The following is a 27,065-nucleotide window of genomic DNA, read 5'->3' on the forward strand; positions in this document are numbered from 1 at the left end:
CTGGTATTGATTGCTCTTGCCTGGTTCCTACCCAATTGCAGTGAAAACATCTCCGGAATGAATTACCTTTCCACTCCTATTATCAGATCTGGAGTCTCCGAGGAACCAGCCCCTGAAGGGCCTCTCTTCTCAGCTATATTCTGCTTAGCAGCAATACCCAAAATTATGGGATAGGCTTCCACATGTATGCTTCTGATACTCATCTATAACTCTTTACGATTTTCTTCAATGATACCACTTGCTCTGCAAAACAGTTTGTCCAATATTCATTTTTGGATAAGCTACAGCTTCTTCAAGTTAAACTTTGGCAGTATTGAAGCTAATTTCGATTCCACCCAAAGTCCGCACCAATTTCATCCCTGACATCAGGCTGAACCAGTCTCTGTAATCTCAGCAATCTTTCAAATTTGCGCCATTATTCGCTTAGAGACCACTTATTACTTAAAATCAATGTTCCCATTTAAAAAGTAAGCATTTTGTATAAAATATGCAGAAATAGGACGAAGACTTGTGATGTAATTGTGAGGTCCTTATATGATCAATTGTAACTTTTATCAAGAATGGGCACAACTCGCAATATGAATGGCATATTAATTCAAAGGGATTAGTCAGCCAGAAAAAAGCAACGTACCTTCCCTGAAGAAACCTAAAAAAATTATCCTTGCACCTATTCACCACAAATATTGGTTTGTATTGTGAAGGATAAAGGACAGGTCTACAGCTATTGGCAGGGGAGGACACTTTAGAGTGTGAAAATGATATGCATATCTTTGAAGATGCAAGCAGCTTGGATAATGCCTCAGCAAGTTGCTAGACATAAAGAGTCATACGACCTTGAAACGTTAATGCTGTTTCTCTCCACAAACCTGAGTTTTTCAGGCACTATTGTTTTTTATTTTAGATTTCTAGCATCTGCAGTATTTTGCTTTTATTATATTTCCAGAAACTAATGATGTTTTGTCTAGATGGACTGGTTTCAATACCCTGCTTCGGAGACTTGCATCAGGAAAAGATTTGCAGATGTCGGTCTTCAGGACATCATCATTGAAACTAAACTGGTTGCAGCAGGTTCTATCAATGGTCATGTAAGCATCTTCTCATTACAACAGGAATGTTTGAACTCTCAAGATTGTGTATGAAGCTGTACAGAAATTAAGATGCCATGCTTACATCGACAGTACCGGATGATCATGAGCAAGACCTGAATTCAATCCAGCTGTTGAATTTCAAGCTGCCTTCCCCAATGATGATTTTAATGACATCCTCAAATCTGAGCGATTCCACATACCCTTTAATTGTGACAACAACTTCAAAAACAGCATTGCTTTTTAGTTCTTGAGCAGTTACATTAATATGGTAGATGAGTTGCTGCTGTTTATTGGAGGTAGCCAGCTTGAATCTGGATAATGGAAAACCTGCAAGAGTCATGGAAATTTCCAAAAAGGCCCAAAATCATTGAAAAGTCATGTAATTTTGTAAAGAGAGGGAAGAGGCCTTTCTGGCTTTGTGTGGAATTCCAACATTTTTCAGTGATTTTTCTAGTGCTTGCGCTATGCGGCCATGATTCTTTGCCTATGATAGTTTATTTGCCTATCTTGCAGCATACTGGCGTGATGTGGAGCTTGAAAGAAAGTTATCCTGATATTTATGCAGAGTTACAAGCAGGACAGTTTGTTGCCAGTGGCAACAGTGACATCTGACTGAATATGATAAAGTTACTGAACAGGCGGCCAACTGTGACTCCAAACCAAGGGAGATTTGACAGAATTTACTCTGAATAAAGGAGCCGTACATTGATGACCCTTGTCACCGCATGAGAGGGGCTGCTATAAGCAAAAAGGGGCCACCAGTCACAGAACATAAGTGAGATCTCACATTATCTTTGAAAAAATAAGAAAGGAACATGACGAAAAGGATGTGAGGAATGTCATGGATACCATTCAAAATATGGTTAATCTTTTGATCTTTCCTTGGATACAGATCAGATGTATTGAATCACATGAGGCTAAGTTACACCAGTATGTGTAGTCAAGGACCTTCGAGGTGAGGAAAATTCATGACTTTCTGTCGGTGGCGATTGCAGCACCCAAGATGTCAGCTTTCCTGATTCTGTCAAGAAGCAGAAACTGGAGACTTTTGAGGGTCCAGGAAAATGTATGGTAATCAAAGTAAACAATGGGGACAGTGCTCTGAAAGGGTATCAATTCTTATTTGCCAGCCTATTAGTTATTGAAGCAGTGAGAAAAGTGGACACCAATGAAATGCTAAGTCATACATTGGGAACCCTTGCTAGGTTGCCTTGGTAATGGAAAACCTGCAAGAGTCATGGAAATTTCCAAAAAGGCCCAAATTCATTGAAAAGTCATGTAATTTTGTAAAGAGAGGGAAGAGACCTTTCTGGCTTTGTGTGGAATTCCAACATTTTTCAGTGATTTTTTTTCCAATGTCCACTTTCCCTTCTCCATGATTGTTTATTTTGTTTTGCATGTTCAGAATCCATTGGCGATTTTGTTGTCATCCTGTTTGATCCTGCCCATTGCCACCATTGGCTGTTTTGAGACTACTAGAGCAGTCATTAGCTAAATAGCCTTCAATTGGTAAACACAGCAAAGCAGAGCATGGACTAAAATGACAGCCTATGCCTACAATCGAGACCGCTTTCTCTGATCTTTCACATGAGACCCACTGAAAACACTTCTTAAAGGTGCAAAAATCCTGCCCTTGCTTCGAGTTAATCGCGATGGATCCCTCATCAAGACTAACAAAGCAAAGTTCTTAAATTTTCTTGAGGGGTCAATTAACTCACCCCCTTGATGTGATCCCAAGTGGTGCAACGTGGGCATGGGATGTTATAGCATTGATTCAAGTCATGAAACCACAATCAACATTTGGACAGTTTGCAGATCACGTACTGGGAGTTCTTGTGAGACTAGTGAAGATGGATAGTTGAGAATGATCTACATTATTCCGTACAGATACACGAGCAACAGGAAGAAGAGTGGTGAAAGAGGACCGAGATTAATTGGAGGAATGCTGATCACCAAAATTTTCTCTCATGACCAGAAAATCCCAAAGCAGTGGACAAAAATTCTGTCTTGCAGTGCCAACAAGGAGAGTCAGCTCCAGTTCCTCTACGAAAGATGGTGCAAGTCTGAAAGAAAGACCATTAATGACATAACACTCTTTGCCGGACATGGAAATCAGTGCCATGCCCATCTTCAGAATGTCATCATCACAGATATGGAGGTGGTACCAAGCTCAGCAGTATTCTCTTCCAAGAAGTCGACACACGACTATTGCGTCATGATGCATATGCAGGCATTTCCAGTGAGCATATTGTCTTAAACAGTCCTGATATTGATGTCTTTGTACTGTTCTTGGCATTCTGCAAAGACATTGATGCTAAGCTCTACTTTTGCACAGAAAGAGGAAACAGCATGCTGACAATTGATAAAAGCAAATTACTGCGGATGCTGAAATCCGAAACCCAAACAGAAAATGCTGGATAATCTCAGCAGGTCTGACATCATCTGTGGAGAGGGAACGGAGCTAACGTTTCAAGCCTGGATGGCTCTTTGTTAGAGCTCAAACCTCTTTGACAAAGAGTCATCCAAACTTGAAACATAAGCTCCGTTCTCCACAGATGTTGTCAGACCTGCTAAGATTGTCCAGCATTTCTGTTTTGTTGACTATAATTGATGGTCATCTTATCTTTGATCACTTTGGTTGTTTTTCATGATGCAATTCAGTGAATGCTCTATATGGAATGGGGAAGGTGAAATCAGCGAAGTCCTGATTGTCAGTAAAGAGCACTATGCAGCATTTTGAGAAGTTGGGGACACCATTTGCTGTTTGCCAATCTCCATGAAGAACTAAAGGCATATGCGTGTGAACTCTGTGTGGAGGTTTGATGTAGACAGGTGAATAAGACCAGATAGAAAATCTTCAGGTTTTGCAGAGAAGTGCTTGCCTCCAAATAAAGATTCATTGTACAAGCATATACAGCATCCAAATCACATTTCTGCAATACACAAGTATGTCTTCAGAACATGCCAGAAATCCCATCTTGAAAGGATCATGGGTGGAAACTAAAAAATTATGTACTTTTCATCGCATGGATGACTCTTCCTCCAAGACAGGCAAATTTACTGGAGCTTGGGCAATGGTCAGGAAAAATACAGTGTGCACAAGGATGGTGTTCTTGTCTTCTCAGCAAATGACCTTGCACTGACATTTGCTCATGTGAGAATCTTTGAAACCCCTTGGGCGCAAAGTCGATGTCCTTGTTTTAGATGGTAATGTTTCACAGAGCTGCAAATGTAAGGCAAAATAAGTAAATAACTAATAATGAATAAGGAAAAGTGATTATAGGTGAAAACATGTCCCCACCTCCACATAGGCTACTAATCTCTACATCCCTCCCCTCTTATTACCTAAGGACCAATTACAGCTAAATGGGTGAATATGGGTATGTTGGATGTCAAATGAGTGCAGTTGTCTCTCTGAAGTTTAAATAATCTTGGATAGAATAAATGGTTGCTATAGTAGATATTTTTTCCTCAGCAGTTGACATGAAAATTAATTTTGATTTATGTATAAGTGCACCATAAGATTATTCCACATCTCAGATGCTCTCCATGATACTTTTTTTCACTATTGCTTACACTAGCCATGTTCATAATTTACCAGGAATGGTGGTATGTCACATTTGCTAGCAAAAAGTCTGTAGGATTATTATCTTTTTCACTGTTTGTTGCAATTTCCTATGGTAATATTCAATTTTCAGACTTGGGAACCTGCATTTTTTGCTTCAGATACATATTTCTCACATTTTTACCCTGTTTCTAGGTACTTTTAGTCTCGCTACCACTGATGCGCAGTGGCAGCAGTGTTTATCATCTACAAGATTTACTGCAGTGCCTTCCAAACCCACAACTACAATCTAGAAGGACAAGGAGTGCAGACACATGGGAACACCACTTGCAGGTTCCCCTCCAAGCCACACACCATCTTGATGTAGAACTATATTTCCGTTTCTTCACTGTCACTGGCTCAAAATCCTGGAACTGTCTTCCTAACAGCACGGTGGGTTTACCTATGCCACATGGACTGCTGTGGTGTATGAAGGTGGCTCACCACCACCTTCTCGTGGGCAATTAGGAATGGATAATAAATGCTGACCCAGTCAGTGACAACCCCACCCTGAAAAAGAATAGCAAGGATATTAGGTTTGATTTTCTTCAGGGCGCTGCTGATTAATTCCATTGAATCATCCAGCTCATTTTTAAACTCACAGTAAAATAGGTTCAATTTCTGATCTGTATCACAATTACAGGCGTCATTCAATAACATGAAGTAGATAGTTATTTTCAAGTATCTCTGTCTTCCAAAGAAAGTGCCAAAGGTTGAGTAAAAACTGATTGAGGTGTGAGGGAAGTTTACAGGCTACTGTTAGGAAGCGAGAAGGTCGCAAGAGGGGCTGTTGTAAAATTCTGAGCAGAAAGTTCTGATTGTATCAAAATGCGCAGGCCATTAGCATGGTGCTGGCTTTGAGAGCAAAGCATGAAATGGATTACCAGAGAGTCATGGCTTTGAATGACTCCCTTTCACAGCCTGCTACCCAAAGACACTTAGTAACAGCTGTGTTTCAGTACATTTTTCGCTTTGTGAAAGACATTACCGCACAAATTGTGGATTGCTCTGCAGCCATTGTTGCTATTTGGCAGTCTCAGAATCAAAAAGGAAAGATTAAAATATTTAATTTCAAAGAGACAAGTTGTAGATATAGTTCAGAGATGGAACCTTCTCAAAGTAACTGGATCCAATCATCTCCCAGGATCAAGTGTGCTCACTAAAAAAAGAGAAATCAAACGAAATAATTCAACAATAAATATAACGTGAGGGTCTAATACATGTAACTGATTTTATTTGAGTTCATGGGAAATAAACATCTTAATGAAGGGTTGCGGCCCCATTTTAGGGGATCTCCATAATGGTTAACCCAGGGTATCTAAAATGAAAGTGCTGGCCCGCAGCTACGTATGGTGGCCAGGCATCGACACCAAAATCTAGAAACTCGCCCAGCAGTGCGGCCTGTACCAGGAATACCAGAAGCTTCCTCCAGCAGCACCCCTCCACTCTTGGGAATGGCCAGGGTGACCTCGGGCTCAGTTTCACATCGATTTTGCCGGCCCTTTCCAGTGATCAATGTTTCTGATCTTGGTCGACACCCACTCAAAATGGATGGACGTTTACCAAATCTTTCGACAACCTCCAAGGCCACAATCGAAAAGCTCCGACAGAGATTTAGCATACACGGCATTCTGGAGATCCAAGTCTTGGATAATGGGATGGTGTTCACCAGCACAGAATTTGAGAACCGTTTACAGACAAACAGGATTTTCCACATCCGCACCGTACCACCCAGATCAAACGAGTAATCCGAGTGGGCGGTCCAGACATTTAAGTCGGGGATGCGAAAACAGACTAAGGGTTCCCTCGAGATGCGCTGGCCTGTTTCTTCTTCTGTTACAGCACCACGCCGCATGCCACCGAGGGTGGCACCATCAGAGCTGCTCATGGGGTGGCGCCTACATACACGCCTAGGCCTTGTGTTGCTGGACATTGGTGGGAAAGTCTGCAGCGTGCAGGAATGGCCAGAATTGGACTCCAGCAGGCATGAGCCCTTCAGCGTTTTTTGCCCAGTGAAGTGATGCATGTCCGAAATTTCGGAACGGAGTAATGTGGGTTCTGGGCATCGTAATTAAGCACACGGGGCCAGGGTCATATACGGTACGGGGGCAGGGTCGAGAATCGAATCGCACGTAGATCACCTCCGCAGCTGCGCTCCAGCATTGGTCGACCCTCATCGGATGAACCGGCACCATTGCTGTCATCACCACCATGTTGGCACCTGTACCGCCACTATGGGTTCAAGAACCCCAGAATGCTGAGATGTTGTATGCAGAGGACTCGGATTCCGATATGGAGACGCAACCATCTGCAAATCTAATTTTCAATTTGAATCCAATTTCCTTTGAAAGTTATTATTAAATCTGTCTGTCCCACACTTAGATCATCATAACTCGGTGTGTAAAATAAGCTCTTCTGAATGCAGGTTCTTTTTTTTTCAGAAAATATTTTATTGAAGCATTTGTAATTTTTACAGTTTAACACTTGAACATTCCTTAAACAACCCGCGGGCCGATGCACGCAAAAAGCCTGAAAACAACATCCCCTACTCAATGCAGATTCTTAATATTTGCAGTATTTTGTATTTTCTTTTCCTGATAATGGTCATTGCTTTTATGTATGAGAAGATGTTGCTACCAGTGGAAGTGAGAATAAGGAGCAAACTCAAGGTTGCGGACAGTTTTTTAAAAAAACAGCCTGAACTACAGCCACATTGGCCAAATCTGAGAGATTCTTGAACTGGTTTACAAATAAGTCAGATGTTTTGACAGAAATTGGTGTGGAATAGACTTAAAAACGTTATGAGGCTCTCTGTGCTGTTGGCAGGAAGTAAACAACAAACGTACAGATTTATTCAAATTTATAGGACCTTGCCGCACCTACAAGTTTTGATCATGTGTATTTCAATTTCACTTTTTGCTATCTTAACGTTCCTGTAGAATCTGCTGTACTGCTCCAAAAACGTTCCTTAATTTGCACTGGTAGATTATTTTCAACCAGTGAATGAATTTTAATAAAAGTACGACATGGTCATTACCTTGTAATTGCCTCACACTCAACCATCTTACTGGAATAGATCATTACCTCTAGTTGATTTGAACTGAGACTTAAACTAACCTCTGCACTTCAACAGGTCAATCTTATGAAGTTCGAATGCTAGATAACCGAAAAATAGGAGATTTACCAGAAATAAGTGGAAAAATGGTTAAGGTGGGTCACCTTTTCATCAAATGACATATTGTTTAGTAAATAACTATCAGTGTAAATCAAAGACTAAAGCACATTGACATATACTTAATTGTAATAATTTGAATGTGATTGCTTTCCTTGGCGTACAACTTTAATCTAGACAATCGGTAAGAAGCTTTTGGCTGGTTAGGTAATTCCCACTAAAGCAGCTGCAAGAAAGTTGGATCTGATATTGTGGCAAGTGTTCTGTTTGCCACAGTTGGTGTATATCAGAACTATTCATCCAGGTTGATCCAGTGGATTTTTCTTTCGTACAGACCTGTAGGGGATCACAATAAAGATTAGGAATTCCAATGTGCTGCTAATAATAATAATAATCTTTATTATTTTCACAAGTAGGCTTACATTAACACTGCAATGAAGTTACTGTGAAAATCCCCTAGTCGCCACACTCTGACGCCTGTTCGGGTACACAGAAGGAGAATTAAGAATGTCCAATTCACCCAACAGCGTGTCTTTCGGGACTTGTGGGAGGAAACCAGAACACCCACGCAGACACGGAGAATATCTCCCTCTGAATGTCCTCACCTCTCCCTATTGTCTCCATTAGCTCTGGGTATACCTCTTCCATGGGCTCAGCATCAGGCTGGGGCCCAGCTCTATCCTGGGATCCGGCAGACCTCCGACTACTGTCTCGCCTGAGGGTTCCTGCCTCCACCTGATAGACATCAGCAGCTGTGTGGTGCTTACCCCAGATTGTACCCCAGAAGCCTGACCACTAACATTTTCTACCGAGGTGTGTGTATCTGCACTGGTGGAGGGTGGGGATGACAGCTGTGATGCCTCAATCGTGTCTTCCTTGGAGCTCTCCTCCAAAGTAGTCTCCAGGGAGGCTGGAGAGGGGTCCACCCGGGATGGGCTGCGCCGTCGGCTGGAGGACCTGCGGGAGAATGGACATGTGGGGCAGGATTCTCCGACCCCTGCCGGGTCGGAGAATCGCCGGGGTCCAGCGTGAATCCCGTCCCCGCTGGCCGCCGAATTCCCCGGCACCGGCGATTCGGCAGGGGTGGGAATCACGCCGGTCGTAGCGGCCCCCCTGGCAATTCTCCAACCCGCGATGGGCCGAAATGCCGCCCGTTCTTTGCCAGTCCCGCCGGCGTAAATTAGACTAGGTCCCTTACCAGTGGGACCTGGCGACGCGGGCGGACTCCGGAGTCCTGTGGGGGGGGGGGGTCCGCGGGGCGATCTGGCCCCAGGGGGTGCCCCTACGGTGGCCTGGCCCGCGATCTGGGCCCACCGATCTGCAGGCGGGCCTGTGCCGTGGGGGCACTCTTTTCCTACGCGCCAGCTGTGTCAGCCTCCGTGATGGCTGATGCGTAGGTGAACCCCCCCCTGCGCATGCGTGGCGATGACGGACCCGCGCCGGCTGGCAGAGTCCCCAGCTGGCGCAGCGCCGAAGGCCTTCCACGGCAGCCAGCGGGGCGCAAACTACTCCGGCGCCAGCCTAGCCCCTGACGGTGCGGAGGATTCCGCACCTTTGGGGCGGGCCGACGCCGGAGTGGTTCCCGCCACCCCGTCCTGCCGGGACTCCCTGCCCCGCCGGGTATGGGAGAATCCCGCCCGTGGTCAGTGGGATGGATGGTTCAGTCAGCAAGGCAAGAACAACTTGCGTTTGACAGGTCCTCCGGGTGTAACTAGGTGGTTCTTCACCTCTGCGGCATCCACCAACCTCTGTGTGGGTGGCCGCGCTGTCCTCAACCACCCCAGTCACCTCCAAGGCCCGCTCCTCAAAGGAGGTGAGGATTCTAAAGTCTGGCACCCCGCCGCAAGCCTGGGCCCTCTCCCGGCGATTGTGGGAGAGCTTTTCTTGAGGAGACACAGAGAGGGCATTGTTAGCCACACGTGAAGGAAGAGGTGGGAGGGCTGAAGGGGGAGGGTTGGCGATCGCATGGAGATTTGGGGGGATGGGGGGGTGGATGCCCGAGGGGGGGGGGGCGAAAGGTCTCAGAAGGGGGGTGCTAGGGGGAGAGGCATTGGTGTCTACTCAGCATGTTGCCCAGTGTAGGCCGTTGACCTTTTTTCGGCACTGGAGGACGGTCCTGCTGGTCACACTCCCGTAGCTTACTGCTACCGCTACCTCAGCCCAGACAGCACCTGGCTGCCCTGTGGCTGACCCTCCGGGATCCTCGGAGGAAACAGGACCTTTCCTCTCCTCCACTGCTTCTCGGAGCCTCCCCAGATCTGCATCCCTGAATCTTGGGGCCGGTCTCCTGGGCACCATTGTTGCTAGCTGGCTGGCATTGGCTGAGCAAGCGCTGCTTACGTGCTGCTCGACCTTGTTAGGGGGCGTGGCTGGCGAGCCCGGTGCCGGCAAATTGGATGGCGAGCCTTCATTTGCGGTGAGAGGCCCATGGGGCCTCGTTAACTGGACCAATTACCATTGAATAGCATTGTCGACCTTGTTGGGCCGAGCGCCCTCGCGGCAGTTCCCGCTCGCTACCACACTTAGAAATCTTTCCGAAGAATCATGGCCACTATGTCTTAGCATTGGTATCCATGATGTGGAGATGCCGGCGTTGGACTGGGGTGAGCACAGTAAGAAATCTTACAACACTAGGTTAAAGTCCAACAGGTTTGTTTCAAATCACTAGCTTTCGGAGCACTGCTCCTTCCTCGGGTGAATAAAGAGGTGAAAATTACATTTAGAGTCACCAGAGTAGATTTAGATTTGGGTGCAGTTCCACTGCCTAACAATGTGGTCAAGTTTGGCAAAAGTTCCTTGATTCATTGCCTTTTTATGCAGAAAATAAGTACGATTGTACCTTTTCAATCCTAGAGTATTGTGCGAGTTGTATTTCATGACCGTAGACTCCAATACAGCGAGCATCAGCAACTGGAAGGTTGGAAATGGAACCGGCCAGGAGATAGACTCCTTGATTTAGGTATGTTTTTTTGCAATAGACTGGTTTGCTTTTGTCATGTTTCCACTTCTCAAAGACAGATAATGTCATATTTTTATGGTACAATAAATAAGGTTGATGAACTTCAGGCACAAGTTGACACATGAACTAAGCATTGTTGACAAAGAGAGAACTGCCTCAAAGAAGGGAAGAATTAGGAACTTGATATTCCGAGCTACAAGATAGTCTGGAAACATAGGGCACAAACAAAATTAGGTTCTGATGTCCGTATTGATCAAAAAAGCTATTACAACACTGCAAAGGGATGATGTCGTTGGTTAGAATTAAGGAACGCCAGAGGAGCTGTTAATCTACTGAGCACATGTAACCTACTGGTGTGTATTATGGGCCACCAAGTAGTGGAAAGGAGATAGGGGAGCATATTAGCAGGCTGGAAAGGTGCATGAATTGCAAAGTAGTGATACTTACGGATTTTAGTTATCCTAATGTAAACTGGGTTTGCAATAGTGTAAACAGCAAAGAGGGTGATGAATTTCTGAAATTTGCATGTGTTTCAAATGCGATCAGCCTGTTTCCAGACCAACAAGAAAGGAAGCTGTCCTGGATTTACTTCTCGGGAATTAGTGAGGCAAGTAGAGCATGACTCCGTGAGAAAGCATTTGGAAGCAGAAATCATATAATCAGATTTAGAATATTTATGGAAAAGGGCAAGGTACACTGGAAACTACTAGAGGAGGACTAATGTCAGTGAGTTGGAAAGGGTTCCGGCTTGTTTGGATTGGGAACAATGATTGAGCAATGGGAGGCCTTCAGATTGGAGATGATTTGGCTATAGAGTAGACACAGATCTATGATGAGGAAAGGAAATGTTTCCCTTGATGAATAAAGAGCTAGATGTTAAATTGAAGCAAGAAAGGACAATTGTAAGGTTTATTTTGGGGAAAACCAAGCTGAATATGGAAAGTACAGAGACGATCATACAATGCTGAAGGAGGCCATTCGGGCCATCGAGTCTGCACTGATCCTCCAAAAGAGCACCCTACCTCAGCTCAATCCCCGTGACCCCACCTAACGTGTTTAGACACTAAGGGGCAATTTAGCATGGCCAATCCACATAACCCGATCATCTTTGGACTGTGGGAGGAAATCAGACCACTGTGCCACCGTACCGCCCGATCTTAACAAAAGAGAGAACCAGAAGGACAAAGAATATGTACGAGTATAAATTAATGACCAATGTTGAAGGGACCACAAAAGTCTTCAGTAATTACACAAATAGTAAAAATATAGTCAGAGGGGAGGTGGGGCCAATTAGACATCAGACATCTCGTGGAGACAATGCATGACAAAGTTACCAAGTGGGTAATTAACATGTTTTCACGTGGGAAGAGGATTCTACCAATGTAACAGTAAAGGAGAAGGCAATAATAATGGTGGATAGGATAAAAATGGATAAGAGGGTGTACTTCAATGGTTAGCAATCCTCAAAAATCACCTGTATTGAAGGGATACATCCTAGGTTATCAGGGATATAAGGGTGAAAATAGTGGAACCTTTAGCCACAATCTTCCAATCCTTAGATGTAAGTCCCAGAGGATTGGATAATAATAATCTTTATTGTCACAAGTAGGTTTTACATTAACACTGCAATGAAGTTACTGTGAAAAGCCCCTAGTCGCCACATTCTGGTGCCTGTTCAGGTGCACAGGGAGAATTCAGAATGTCCAATCCATCTAACAGTACGTCTTTCGGGACTTGTGGGAGGAAACCAGAGCACCTGGAGGAAACCCACGCAGACACAGGGAGAACGTGCAGTCTCTGCACAGTGACCCAAGCCAGGAATCGGACCTGGGACCCTGGTGCTGTGAAGCAACAGTGCTAACCACTGTGCTACCATGCCGCCCATATAATTCTAATTGTTCTGCACTTGTTTTAAAGAAATGGATAAACCCAGCAATTACAGGTGAATCAGCGTCATGTCAGTGGTGGGGAAACTTTTGGTGGCAATAACCCAGGAGACATTTTATACTGACATTCAGAAAAGCATGAGCTCTCAAATAAAAGTCAACACAGATTTGTTAAAGGCAAATTGTGTTTGACTGACGATACAGTTATTTGAAGTAACGGAGGGAGTTGATGAGGGTAGTGCAGTTGGTGTCGAAGCTTTTTGAAGTCCAAAGACAAAACAAGATACCACGTGATACACTTGTGATACAAGGGACAACAGACTCAAAATTAGTTAATGGACAGAAGTCAGTAAGTGATAATAAACGAGTTGTTTTTCAGACTGAGGGGAAGTGCAATGGAGTTCCCTAAGGTTTAGCATTTGGACCACTGGTCCTTTTGATATACTGTATTAACGATAAGGATTTGTTGTGAATAATTTCTAAATTTGCAGTGATAAACTGGGAACCAATTAGGTGGGAAAATTATTCGCTATATTCTGCAGGTACAGGCATCGTTTCATTACATAATTTTAATATTATTGAACTTTAACTTTTATTGAATTCCGAAAATGATTAAAGCTCCAGGAGGGTTTGAGAAAATGGGCAGATACACAACATGAAATTTTATGCAGAGAACAACAGTGATACATTTTGGTAGAAGAAAGAGAAAGTGGAAAGTGAACTAAATAATATCATTTTAAATGGGGTGCTAGGAAGTTATACTAAATGTTTGTGAAATATTGGTTAGGCCTCAGTTGGAATATAGTGTTCGGTTCTGGCCTGAATTCAGGAAGGATGTCGAGATCTTGGCGAGAGTGTAGAAGCAATTTACTAAAAGGTACTAAGAATGAGTTGTTCCCCTTAGACAGCATAAGATGAGAGGAGATTTGGTAGAGAAGTTAAAATCATGACTGATTTTGATAGAGTAAATAAGGAAAACCTCTTTCCAGTGCAGAGGGTTGGTAACCAGTGCACACAAATGTAAGGCAATTGACAAAAAAAAACAGAGGGGACGAGATTTTTCTTTTTACATTATACATTAAAGTTGTGATCTGGGTGCTCTACCTGATGGGACAAACAGATGAAAGGAAAAAACAGTACAGGCTTTTAAGGAAAGAACGGAATGGTATTATTTGGAGAGCTCCATCAAACAGCCGGAAAGGGCACAATATGCCAGAAGTAACGGCATGTATCACAAGTGTATCACGTGGTACCTTGTTTTGTCTTTGGACTTCAAAAAGCTTCGACACCAACTGCACTACCCTCATCAACTCCCTCCGTTACTTCAAATAGCTGTATCGTCAGTCAAACAAAAACCCTTCTGTTTTGTATCATTCTGCAATTCTACGTTAATGCTGAAAGTGGAATCATTTTACTGCTCTTACCCTCAATCTTGAGATCAAGCAAGTTTCTGCCTCAGTGAAAAGCTGTTGCTCCAGAAGAACAGCCCCACTTTCATGGTAGTAGAATTTTCTAAAGCAGCCATACTGAACGTATGTCAATATTAAACCGTGGAGTTGTGCTTAGTTTGGGGAAAAAATTATAAACCAAACTAAAGCAAAATTAAACTGTGCTATGAAGAGCAAAATTAATCACCCTAATCACAAGACTTTCCCAACACCCAGAAGTTGGTCATTCTGAAATAATCTGCATGATCAGAATCATTCAGGTGAAATATTAGCCTGGATTTTGTGGTCCGTGGGGAATAAATTATGTCAGGTATTCATTCCATTTGTCCTCGCCCACATACTTTATGGGCTTATGCACTCGTATTACCTCGTACTTAATACCTCTTGTTAAGTTGATCTTTTCTCTACACCCTAGCTATGACTGTAACATATAATGCAGTCTCTCCTTCCTTCCCTAGGTACGGTATGTATTGTCTGTATAGCATGCAAGAAACAATACTTTTCACTGTATACTAATACATGTGACAATAATAAATCAAATCAAATACCTGCTCAACCAAAAATCTCCACTAAGGCGCAGGGCTAAATATTTGTTTGCCCCATTTTTGAGTTCAGGCAGCATAATTTGTGACTTGCCACGTGCTTGATCCTTTGGGAGTGAACAGCACTCAAACTTGGTGCTCCCATCTCATTTACCAATTTTAGCGCAGAGCAGAGCTGGCTGCTGGCATCCTCTTTGTGCTGCTGGCTGCCACTGCCTCTGGAAGATTAATGGTCAGGATGACAAATGAGAGAAAAGTCTCCCTCGTACATGGGAGAGACAGAATCTGTGAGGAGCTGCTCTGCTGATCTCAAAATATCTCTCTCTGTCCCACATTCGTTGCTCCTGCTCCTCCAATCACAGATTCCCTCTTTCCCCATCTTGATGCTCTTCAGGAGACAGTCTATGATTGAAGAAACATAGACAGGATAGAGGGGACATGTGTTTGGAGGAGCTGGCGCAGTTATTCTGACTGGTCTTGCTGTGACCATTACCTATCACTTTGACAGGGAGGGAGGCAAGACACGGCTCCTGCTGTGTTAGGCTTAGATAACCTAAACACATTAGGGTACGGTTTGTGGCACTGGGGGAAGTTGGAATGAATTTGCTCCCTGCGTACAGTGCAGGCAGACCATCCTAGATTGGAAGCTTTGGAGGTGGGGGGATTAATGGCCATGGGTGTTTTTTGCAGTTTTCACTTGCCCAGGGCTGCAAAGTGGCCTCTCCTCAACCAGTGCCTCAGAGATGTTCCAGACGTCTCTGTGGGTAAATATGCGCATAGCCAAAGATTCACATTTAACTCTGCCTTGGCCAGTGACTCCACCTTGCTGGAAGTCTCCATCAATGACCTGATGCTGAGTGTACTCCCTGATGAGGGAGAGCAGGATAGCAATCCACAGTGGGAGGCCTCACTAAGCAATGCTTGTCCAAGCTCAGCAGCTTTAGTGCTTGGGTTAGGGCCAGGGCCTGACTCCAGCCCAGGGGATTGGGGATGCAGGTGGGGGGGAAAAAGCAGCAGAGGGAAGAAGAGGCACAGGCCCATAAGTTGGAGAAATGTTGGGACATTCACCTGAATGAATTCCACTATTTGGCTCTCAGATTCTTGGTCTGCAGAGATACTCGAGAACTATTGATTTTAACCCCCTCTGCAGCGTGGAGCCGAGTACAGCCATATTCGGACATAGAGGTGTTTGGAAAATGTTCTGCCCCAGCAGAGGCTAGTGGTTCAAACAAGAGCCAATCTTAAGGGAGTTATGGCTGTCTGATGAATCTATGGTTGTGCTGTTAGCTGCACTGTTGCTGATGTAATTTTGCTTGATCTTTCTTTTTACTTCTTTGTATTTTACTTAAAATTATTATAAAACTTACCTTCATTCAGCCTGTGGCTGCGACGGGAGTTGGGCTTTAACAAATCGTTAATAATAAAGGTTTGGATGGGATCTGGAGGAGAGGGATTGGGAGGGAAGGGGTTGAGAGGAGGGGGTGGGGAATGGTTGGTGATGAGAGTATTTTTCTGGATAGGAGTAGGAGAGGATGGAGAGGGCGGACATCTTGTGTGGGACAGAACGAGTGAGTGAAATGTACTAAATAGTAATGGCAGTCTCTAGGGGAGGGGGAGAACAAATTCTCCCAGTGAGAATAGTAATGAGGAATGTGCATGGACTGAATGGTCCAGTTAAAAGATCACGAGTGTCAGCTCATCTAAGAAGTTTGAAGGCAGATATGGTCTTCCTGCAGGAACCCCATCTGCGAGTAAACGATCAGATGCAATTGAGTAAAGGATGGGTGGGACAATCGTTCCATTCGAGCTTTGATTCTAAGACAAGAGAAGTGGCAATCCTGCTTAGTAAAACAATAACATTTGCGATGAGCAGGAAGGTACGAGACCCTGGGGGGGGAGAGAAGGTTTATGATGATAAGCGGAGTGTTGGCATGAACACCGGTGGTTTTAGTTGACGTATAGGCACCCAGTTGGGACAATGCAGACTTGTAAAAATGATGCTGCTGTCCATTCCGATTTACACTCTCATCAATTAATAATGCGAGGAGATTTTAACTATGTATTGGATCCAAAGGTGGGTAGGTCTAATCCCAAATGAATGACTAAATCGGGGATGGCAAAAGAAATATTTATGGAACAGATGGGGAGACTGATCCGGGGAAGTTAAACACCCAAGAAAGAGGGGGTTTTCCTCCTCCCATATACATAAGGTATACTCCCACATTGATTTTTTTGTTGTGGGAAAGTCCATGTCCTCAGGATTAGTGGGACCAGAATATACAGGGATTGTAATCTTTGACCACGCACCACACTATTTAGATATAAAGTTTGACTTAAATTGAGCCCAAAGGCCAGTGTGGGGGTTAGACTCTGGCGTCCTGGCAGAGAAGGAGTTCTGTACAAAAATGCCCTGGGTGATTAAAGGCTATGTGAACCGTTAAAATTTTTTTTTTTTTAGAGTACCCAATTCATTTTTTCCAATTAAGGGCAATTTAGCGTGGCCAATCCACCTACCTTGCACATCTTTGGATTGTGGGGGCGAAACCCACGCAAACACAGGGAGAATGTGCAAACTCCACACGGACAGTGACCCAGAGCTGGGATCGAACCTGCAACCTCGGCGCCGTGAGGCAGCAACTGTGCCACCGTGCTGCCCAGGCTATGTGAACCTGAACCAAAATGGTTAACCAAAAATGCCTCAACTTTTTGGGAAGCTCGAAAAGTTCGGGGAGAAATTATCTCCTATAAGACCCATGGGGATAAACTAGAAAAAGTAAAAAGACAGGTTGGTGGATGCTATCATAGAAGTAGGTCAACGATATGTGGTTACCCCAACTAAGGGGTTATTGGCGGAGCAGAAGGAACTTCAGGGCAGTGTTTATCTTACGACTGGGAAGGCGGTGATGCAACTTCGCCATACAAGAGGGGTTCAGTATGGGAATATGGGAAAAGGCTAGTTGATTACTAGCCCAATAGTTGAGACAACATGCTGCCACATGGTAAATTGCACGAATAACAGAAACATTGGGAGGGTTGGTAATAACACCAGAAGAAATAAATAAAATATTTGAAGATTTCTACCGGGGATTTTACAGATCCGAGCCCATAGGCGAGGAAGAAGAGATGGGACGGTTCTTAGATGGGTTTATGTTTCCAGAGGTAGATGAGGGGAAGAAACCAGGATTTGAAGAGTCACTAGGGTACAAGAAATAATGGGGGTAAGGTTGATGCAATCCGGGAAAGCACCAAGGCTGGATGGATTCACGGATGAGTTTTTCTAACAGTTTTTGCCAGAACTAGCGCCCCATCTCCTGGTTATGTATGATGCATCAGTGGCGCAGGGTAAATTGCTGTCCACGCTTGTACAGGCCTCTATTTCGTTGATACCGAAAAAGAATAAAGAGCCGACAGAATGTGGATCTTATAGACCCATCTCCATGCCAAATACAGATGTTAAGATCTTGGTCACGGTACTAGCAAGACATTTAGAATGGTGTGTACCGGAGGTAGGCTCAGAGGACCAAACTGGGTTCATTAAGGGGTGGCAATGGGCCAATAATATTAGCCAAATATTGTAATGACTCTGTCAAGAGCGAAAGAACCAGAGGTTATAACAACAATGGATGCAGAAAAGACTGTTGACCAGATAGAATGGAGGTACCTATTTGAGATCCTAAACAGGTTTGGATTTCGATGATTATTTATACTATGGATACGGTTATTATGTACCACACCCACAGCAAGGGTGACGACAAATGGGATGGCTCAGGGTATTTTGGGTTACATAAGGGAATGTGCCAAGCATGCCCATTGTCACCATTGTTATTTGCACAAGCTATGAACCCCTTGCCATTGCATTGAAACAGTCTAGAGAGTGGAGGGGTATTGTTAGGGGAGACAGAGAGCATAAAATGTTGCTCTATACTGACGACCTACAGTTATGCATATCAAACCCGCTGGGGGCTACAGACAAAATAATGGATCTATTAGGAAAATTTGTGAAATTCTCCTGATATAAGCTAAATTTATCGATGAGCGAGTGAGGTATTTCCGGTTAATACCCAGGGAATGAGTACAAATCTGGAAGTTTTACCGTTCAAACTGGCCAAAACTGGCCAAACTGGGCAGCACGGTAGCATAGTGGTTAGCATAAATGCTTCACAGCTCCAGGGTCCCAGGTTCGATTCCCGGCTGGGTCACTGTCTGTGCGGAGTCTGCACGTCCTCCCCGTATGTGCGTGGGTTTTCTCCGGGTGCTCCGGTTTCCTCCCACAGTCCAAAGATGTGCGGGTTAGGTGGATTAACCCTAATTGCCCGTAGTGTCCTAAAAAGTAAGGTTAAGGGGGGGGTTGTTGGGTTACGGGTATAGGGTGGATACGTGGGCTTGAGTAGGGTGATCATTGCTCGGCACAACATTGAGGGCCGAAGGGCCTGTTCTGTGCTGTACTGTTTTATGTTCTATGTTCTAAAACAAAATTTAGATACTTGGGTATACAAATAACACATGACGATGCTGAAATGAAACTTGTCTAGTTTGGTTGAGGTTGTGAAAGGGGATCTGAAGAGGTGGAATTCCCTGCCATTGTCATTGGTGGGAAGAATACAAACAATTAAGATGAACATACTACCAAGATTCTTATTCGTCTTCCAAACCCTTCGAATATTCCTCTCAAAAGCATTCTTTCGTAGGCTGGACAGATTCATTTTGGAATTTGTATGGGCATGTAAAACTCACAGAATTCGGAAGATCTTTTTGCAAAGCGGGAGGAAGGTTGGCACTCGCAAACTTATTACACTACTGTTAGGCGACAAATATAGAGAAGATGGGTTGTTGGTGGGAAGAAGAGAAATCCGAATGGGTTCGGGTAGAGGAGGCTTCCTGTATGAGGTCAAGTTTGAAAGCCTTGACAATGGCCCCACTCCTGTTCTCTCTGGGCAGGTACACTAGGAATCAGTGATTGCAGCTTCACTCAAAATATGGAACCAATTGAGATGACACTTTTGGGCTAAGAGGCATGTCAACATTGGCCTCATTATGTAGGACTCATTGGTTTATGCTGGGAAAGTTGAATTCAATGTATGGTAGTTGGTACAGGGAAGGGGTAGAACGGGTGAGGGGGTCTATTTATTAAAGGAAAATTTGTAAAACTGGAAGAATTACATGGGAAATTTGAATTGCCTCTAGGGAGTGAATTTAGATACATTCAGGGCAAAAACTTTGCATGCAATGAACCACTCTCGTTTCCTCATCTGCCAGAAGTTACGCTACTGGAACAATTATTAACTCGGGACGACCTGGGAAAAGGGAAAACTGGAGACATTTATGAGTGGCTATTGGAAACGGATAAGGCGCCAATAAGAATAAATAAGGAAGAAGTGGCAGGAGGAGTTGGGAATTAAGCTTGGAGGGGGGATCTGTAGTGAGATCATGCACCAAATTATCTTTTGCTAGGATGAGCTTAATTCAGTTCAAGGGAGTGCACAGGACTCCTGACGAGGGTCTGGATGAGCAGGTTTTCCCCCAAAGAAGTGGGCAGCACTGTAGCATTGTGGGGTGGGCAGCACGGTAGCATTGTGGAGTGGGCAGCACGGTAGCATTGTGGATAGCACAATCGCTTCACAGCTCCAGTGTCCCTGGTTCGATTCTGGCTTGGGCCACTGTGTGTGGAGTCTGCACATCCTCCCTGTGTGTGCATGGGTTTCCTCCGGGTGCTCCGGTTTCCTCCCACAGTCCAAAGATGTGAAGGTTAGGTGGATTGGCCATGATAAATTGCCCTTAGTGTCCAAAATTGGCCTTAGTGTTGGCTGGAGTTACTGGGTTATGGGGATAGGGTGGAGGTGTTGACCTTGGGTAGGGTGCTCTTTCCAAGAACCGGTGCAGACTCGATGGGCTGAATGGCCTCCTTCTGCACGGTAAATTCTATGTAAGATGAATGTGAAAAGTGTGGGAGGGGATCGGCAAAACATTCATATCTGTTCTGGGAAGGGATTTCTGGACTGCAGTATTTTATACAACATCAAAGTGAGTGCGGGTCAAATTGGCACTGTGCCCTTTGGTGGGGGCTGACGTAGTCGCCTTTGCCCCACTAATTGCAAGACAACAAAATCCTATTAAGTTGGAGATCTGTGGTGCCAGCAGAGGTTTCGGCATGGCTGGGAGATCTGGTTGAAGTTTTGAAATTAGATAAAATTAAATTTGCACTCGGGATCAGAAGAAAAGTTCTTTGTGAAATGGAAGCTCTTTCTATCCTTGTTTCAAGAAACTTTTGTCACCAAAGGGTAAGGGGAGAGGGGAAGGTTTAGGAATAGGACAGGGAAATAAGGGACTATTTTGGGGAGGGGGAATAAAAGGGGAGAACAATGTGTTCAAACTGTTTGTAACCTGTTGCATGTTAGTTATTGTTTGTGAATTTAACTGTGTTTGGAATAAAATATATTTAAAAAATGAAGGTTAGCAGCAACGTGTGAAAATGTGGATAAATATTTGAAGGGACCATGGGGAGGAAGTAGACAGGAGTGGGGACTAATTTGATAGCTCTCTCTGAGTCAACACAGGCAGTGGGTAAACCACCTCTGTAAAGTGATGTGTGTTTTTAATATAGCTAGGGTGCATCTCTATCTAGGGTGTTCAATCAATGTCTCATTAAAGCATGAATGATCACACGAGGAGGTGCATTAGCTTGAGAGAAAAAAATAACTAAATATGAAGTCCATGTGAATTAAACCATTTGTTATCTGATGGTTAACTTGGTACTGGAGAATTCTTGAGGGCAATTGGGGATGGGCAATAAAAAAATGATGGCCTAGCTAGTAATGTCCACGCCTCGTGAAATAATTTTTTAAAAAGTGTGTTCATTCCCCTTACTGCGCAGTCAGTCGTACCTTTGAAAGTCTGTATCCTGATGTATTTGTCAGAACCCGCTTTACATAGAAGTATCGAGGGGAAAGAAACATGAAATTGGCAGAACAAAGCTGAAGAAGGCTGTGTTCATTGCTTGCAATTTATTTAAAAGGGGCTGCAGATGTGAGATTCATTCCCCAATAGGTTATCTTGTACCAAGTAGGTAGAATTTTCATTTTGAAAAGGGGATATGAGAGATTTATTTATAAGAAATTAACAAATCTAAGTTAAAAGATTTGGAAATCTCCTAAATACAATTAGCACAAATACAGAAGGTGATGTATATTTCTAAGTGCAAGAAAAAAATAGGAAGTTTCCAGAAAGCTGAGTGAGTTGATCAGCATACCACATGATACAATAGTGAGTTATATAAACCGGGAAGTTTCAGTCCTAAGGTTATTCTGTATCTCTTTTCACGTTATCAGCATTTACACATCATGGACTATTTCTCTCACATTAGCTCTGATCATTTGGAAGAAGAGTAGAGAGCTGGATGGTGTAGTTGGCATTAAAATAAATAATTAAATATTCACATTGGTTATTTTGACTTTGCTTTTATTAAGTTCCTGTACTGCAGATGTAACAGAGTTATATTTATATTTTTAAACTACAGATGTTCCAATGTCTGTTGGAATCATTGACCCCAGGACTAATCCAGCACAACTGAATACTATTGAATTTCTATGGGACCCAGCAAAACGCACTTCTGCTTTTATTCAGGTTGGTAGAGATGCTTGTTCTTTGTGAAACTAGAGGTGTTATGGTGTAAATAATGGCATAACCGCTAATCAGATAACAACCTACTAAATAGCTAACTGGGGTGCCACTGGGTATAATCAGAAATGGCCACCTGAAGTTAGAAGTGCAAGTTCTATATGTTTGGATGTGGGTTTATGTATACAGTGAACAAAATGCTTCTCTGCCTAGCTTTGAAAGCCTAGAGAATTGTTGATTTTTGAAATAATCATTGAGTTTGCATCACAGAATTAAAAGGCACAAGCCACAAAAATACACAAATTGACCACTGCTTAACTGTGTTAGTGCTTTTTAAACTTGTAAAAAAAAAAGCCTGTATAAATATTTGCTGAATTGAAATCCTCTTGTCAAAATGCCAGTAAAGATGGCCAACATTGTGACGTGTGTCTTGAGGCGAGCAAATGTGAAACTTGCTGATGAGCAATGAAATGAAAAAATCAGCCATTGACATCACTGCAGCACAGGCTACTGCAGCATAGAATGTGCCAGTCCAGTGCAGGAGAAAATACTCCAATCAACATGATGCATATGCTGTCATTCAGTATATTTCACAGAGTTTCATTCAGTTTCAGAAGTTAACTTTCTCTCTCAAAATCACAGAAGTTATTGCCATAAGCTCAGGTGAATGGAGTGTCCAGTAAGTCGACTTCCAATAACAGTGGCTTTGTCTGCAGAATTTTGTTCTTTGCCCTAAAAGAGACTTTCTGACGGCCAGTCTGGAGAGCAATGGTGGTTAGAACTATCAGCATGTGATCAGCTGCAACCATTGTATCAGACCAGCAATGGTTCATTTTGAAAAACAGCATTTAAGAATAAGGAAGACAGACACTTTACATGTTTGAGCTTCATCCCTGTTGGCGTGGCAGATTAGATGTCTTTTTTCCGTTGCATTTTCTTCACAAAATCATCAATAACAACAATATAGGTAAAATTTTGTAAAGACGCACTTTCAGTCGTCAATATTACTGAATTATCAAATGTTCCTGACTCATCCGTACTTAAATAATTCAACTCTTTGAAAAAGAACACCAGAAGCATTTGTGACACATAGTGTTAAAAATATTTTTGAAATGGTTTCCACATTTGAAAAGGTTGCCTGCAAACCATCACGTACAAGCCAGCTGGTCATCTTGAAGCACAGAGCTTATCATTATCGATGAAGTGCATGAATTGTTTCACTTCATCTTCAAAAAGATTTGTGTCTATGCCCTCCCAGTAGAATTCACTTAATTTCTTACTGCAGTGGCTTTTAGCATTCTCATCCAAACCTCTGTCGAGGCTAACTGAGGCTAACAATTGTGCAGCATTCAATAAAGTTGTATCAACATGTTGCAGGGATTTGCTGATAGTATTAATTCTGTCATGTGCGAGTACCTTTAAGAATTGGATGTTTAAGCAATGTACCTTTAAGAAATGGAGCAGCTCATATTACTGAAGTGATGTCAGAGGGTGGGGGTAGCTGAGTTGAGCTCACTTCTGCTTTTTGGGGAGTTTTTTTAGTTTCAGTTTGAGAGAGAGCAGCTGAAAAGTGCCTGGCTGGTTTGCTGTGAGCTGTTTGAAAGGAAAAGCCAGTTTTGAGGAAAAGTGCTTGGGTGTCTGTGTTTGCAGTGAGCTGGATCTGCCGTGAACTCTGCCGTGAAAGACTATCTCTGAATCATTTGGGTGATTTAAACTCATAATAGTAATGTCTTTAACCTGATGTGTTTCTGTTTAAAGGTGTTAAGTCTTTTGGAGGTTTGAAGGAACATTTTGAGGGATTATTTAGTGTTGTATTATTTTCAGGGTTATCTTTGAAGAAAGGGGTGTTAAGGGATCCAATGTTTATTTAAAAAGGTTACGTTGAATTCATGGAATAAACATTGTTTTGTGTTTAAAAACCCACGTGTCCATAATTGTAATACCACACCTGGAGACCAAGCCGTGTGCTTCAAAAGCAACAATACATTAAAGGGAGAGGTTGGTTGAACTCCATGATACATTTTGGGGTTCTGAAAACGCCTCTCCCATAACAATTCTTTGAAGTCAACATTTTCACACAACAGTAAAAATAGCAATCCTGTACTTTTCAAGCTTCTCTGCTAAGGATTTTGCTTCAGTTTTCACGTGGTTCTGAATTTGACGTGGCTATGTCTAATAAGGTTTCCTTTATCAGCAAAGTTCATTTTCAAAAACAAAACAGCATCTGCACGAGTGGACCACCTGGTGTCACAAATTCTTTTTACATTCAAATGTTTTCCATTTTCCTGCTCCAAGCATGATCACTACATATTCCACCGATGTGTCGAAAAAAGGTATACACGTCTTGAACAAAGTCAAAAAAATGTACAGTTTTCTCACAGGATTCAGCTGCAGCGTTGCATTTAATAATTCAAGGAGTGACTGGAACATGGCATGAATAATGCACAGGGGCTTGAATTGTTCAGTCTTGCTTGTACCATCAATCATAGAATCCGTACAAGGCAGTAGGAAGCCATTTGGCCCATCAAGTCTGTACCAACCCTCCGGAAGAGCACCTTATTTAGGCCCACTCTCCTGCCCTATCTCTGTTACCCCACCTAACATCTGCATCTTTGGACTATGGGAGGAAACCAGGGCACACAAAGGAAACCTGTGCATTGAACACAGGTCACTGGTGCTAACAAATGTGCCACCATGCTGTCCTTGTAGACCTGAATATTTTCCTGCCACATTTGCAGCATTATCGAAGCTCTGTCCACGATAATGTTTGATGTCAAAACCTAAATTTGTGCTCTACGAGGCCCCGATGGCAAGTGTAGCCACGAATAGGAGGAGGTCGGAGTACTTTCGGCTGCATCGGGGGACGAGCCAGGGGTGCCCCCTGTCCCCCTTGCTCTTCCAGTTGGCGATTGAGCCCCTGGCCATGGCACTGAGGGAGTCAGGGAACTGGAGAGGCCTGGTGCGGGGTGGGGAGGAGCATCAGGTGTCGCTGTACGCAGACGACTTGTTGCTGTATGTGGCGGACCCGGTGGGGGGGGATGCCGGAGGTGAATAGGATTCTTAGGGAATTCGGGGGTTTCTCGGGGTATAAGCTGAACCTGGGCAAAAGTGAGGTGTTTGTGGTGCATCCGGGGGAGCAAGAGGAGGGGATTGGCAGGCTCCCATTGAAGCAGGCAGGGAAGAGTTTCAGGTACCTAGGGGTCCAGGTGGCGGGGAGCTGGGGGGCCCTGCACAGGCTCAACCTCACAAGATTGGTGGAGCAGATGGAGGAGGAGTTTAAGAGATGGGATATGTTACCGCTGTCACTGGCGGGGAGGGTGCAATCCGTCAAGGTGACGGTGCTCCCGAGGTTTTTGTTCCTGAACCAGTGCCTCCCCATCCTTATCCCAAAGGCCTTCTTCAGGAGGGTCAACAGCAGTATCACGGGATTTGTGTGGGCGCATGGGACTCCGAGGGTTCCTGGAGCGAGGCAGGGATAGGGGGGGGCTGGCGTTGCCCAACCTCTGTGGGTACTACTGGGCGGCCAACGCAGCGATGGTGTGTAAGTGGGTAACGGACGAGGAGGGGGCAGCGTGGAGGAGGATGGAGGTGGCGTCTTGTGTGGCACGAGCCTGGAAGCGCTAGTAACGGCGCCGTTGCCGCTCCCTCCAACGAGGTATACCACGAGCCCGGTGGTGGCGGCTACCCTCAAAATTTGGGGGCAATGGAGTCGGCACAGGGGAGAAATGGGGGGCTCGATGGAGGCCCCGATACGGGGGAACCATCGGTTCGTCCCAGGGCGCATTGATGGTGGATTTCTGAGCTGGCACAGGGCAGGGGTTAGGAGGTTGAGGGACCTGTTTGTGGAGGGGAGGTTCGCGAGCTTGGGGGAGTTGGAGGGGAAGTTTGGGCTCCCCCGGGGAGCATGTTTAGGTACATCCAGGTGAGGGCGTTTGCCAGGCAGCAGGTGGAGGGATTCCCCTTGCTGCCCCCACGAAGGGTGCGGGATAGGGTGCTCTCGGGGGTGTGGGTCGGAGGAGGGAGGATCTCGGACATATACCGGTTAATGCAGGAGGTAGACGAGGCCTCGGTGGAGGAACTGAAGGGGAAGTGGGAAGAGGAGATTGAGGAGGGGACATGGGCGGATGCCCTGGAGAGAGTGAATTCCTCCTCTTCCTGTGCGAGGCTTAGCCTCATACAGTTCAAGGTGCTGCATAGGGCCCACATGACTGGGTCGAGGATGAGCAGGTTTTTCGGGGGAGAGGACAGGTGTGCTAGGTGCTTGGGGAGCCCAGCGAACCACGCCCATATGATTTGGGCGTGCCCAGCGTTGGGGGAGTTTTGGGAGGGGGTAGCAAAGACGGTGTCAAGGGTGGTGGGATCCAGGGTCGAGCCAGGCTGGGGACTCGCAATTTTTGGGGTTGCGGTGGAGCCGGGAGTGCAGGAGGCGATAGAGGCCGGGGTTCTGGCCTTTACGTCCCTAGTAGCCCAGCGGAGGATCTTGCTCCAATGGAAGGATGCGAGGCCCCCAAGTGTGGAGGCCTGGATCTCGGATATGGCGGGGTTCATTAAATTGGAGAGGGTGAAATTTGCCCTGAGGGGATCAGTACAAGGGTTTTTCAGGCGGTGGCAACCTTTTCTAGACTTCTTGGCGGAACGGTAGGGAAATAGGCCGCCAGCAGCAGCAACCCGGGGGGGGGGGGGGGGGGGGGGGGGGAAGGATTGGGGGGGGAGGATTGGGGGGGGGAAGGATTGGGGGGAGGGAGAACTGTG

The 27,065-nt window shown here is 44.6% G+C and overlaps 1 protein-coding gene across 5 annotated transcripts in view; it reads left to right on the top strand.

Annotated features, from left to right (window-relative positions):
* The window catches only part of LOC119972714 (upstream-binding protein 1-like), a 123,954-nt gene that overhangs the window by 43,126 nt on the left and 53,763 nt on the right, over window positions 1–27,065 (top strand). For 3 of the 5 annotated variants that reach the window (XM_038809911.1, XM_038809910.1, XM_038809912.1), the window contains exons 3-5: window positions 7,826–7,902; window positions 10,718–10,823; window positions 22,213–22,319. In XM_038809911.1, coding sequence (XP_038665839.1) covers window positions 7,826–7,902; window positions 10,718–10,823; window positions 22,213–22,319 — 290 coding nt within the window. Of the gene's footprint in view, window positions 1–965; window positions 1,086–7,825; window positions 7,903–10,717; window positions 10,824–22,212; window positions 22,320–27,065 lie in introns of all 5 variants that reach the window. The other 2 variants (XM_038809914.1, XM_038809913.1) reach the window with 1 other exon arrangement.

The sequence above is a fragment of the Scyliorhinus canicula genome, chromosome 10 (assembly GCF_902713615.1).
Source record: "Scyliorhinus canicula chromosome 10, sScyCan1.1, whole genome shotgun sequence".
In the NCBI taxonomy this organism is placed as follows: Eukaryota; Metazoa; Chordata; class Chondrichthyes; order Carcharhiniformes; family Scyliorhinidae; genus Scyliorhinus; species Scyliorhinus canicula.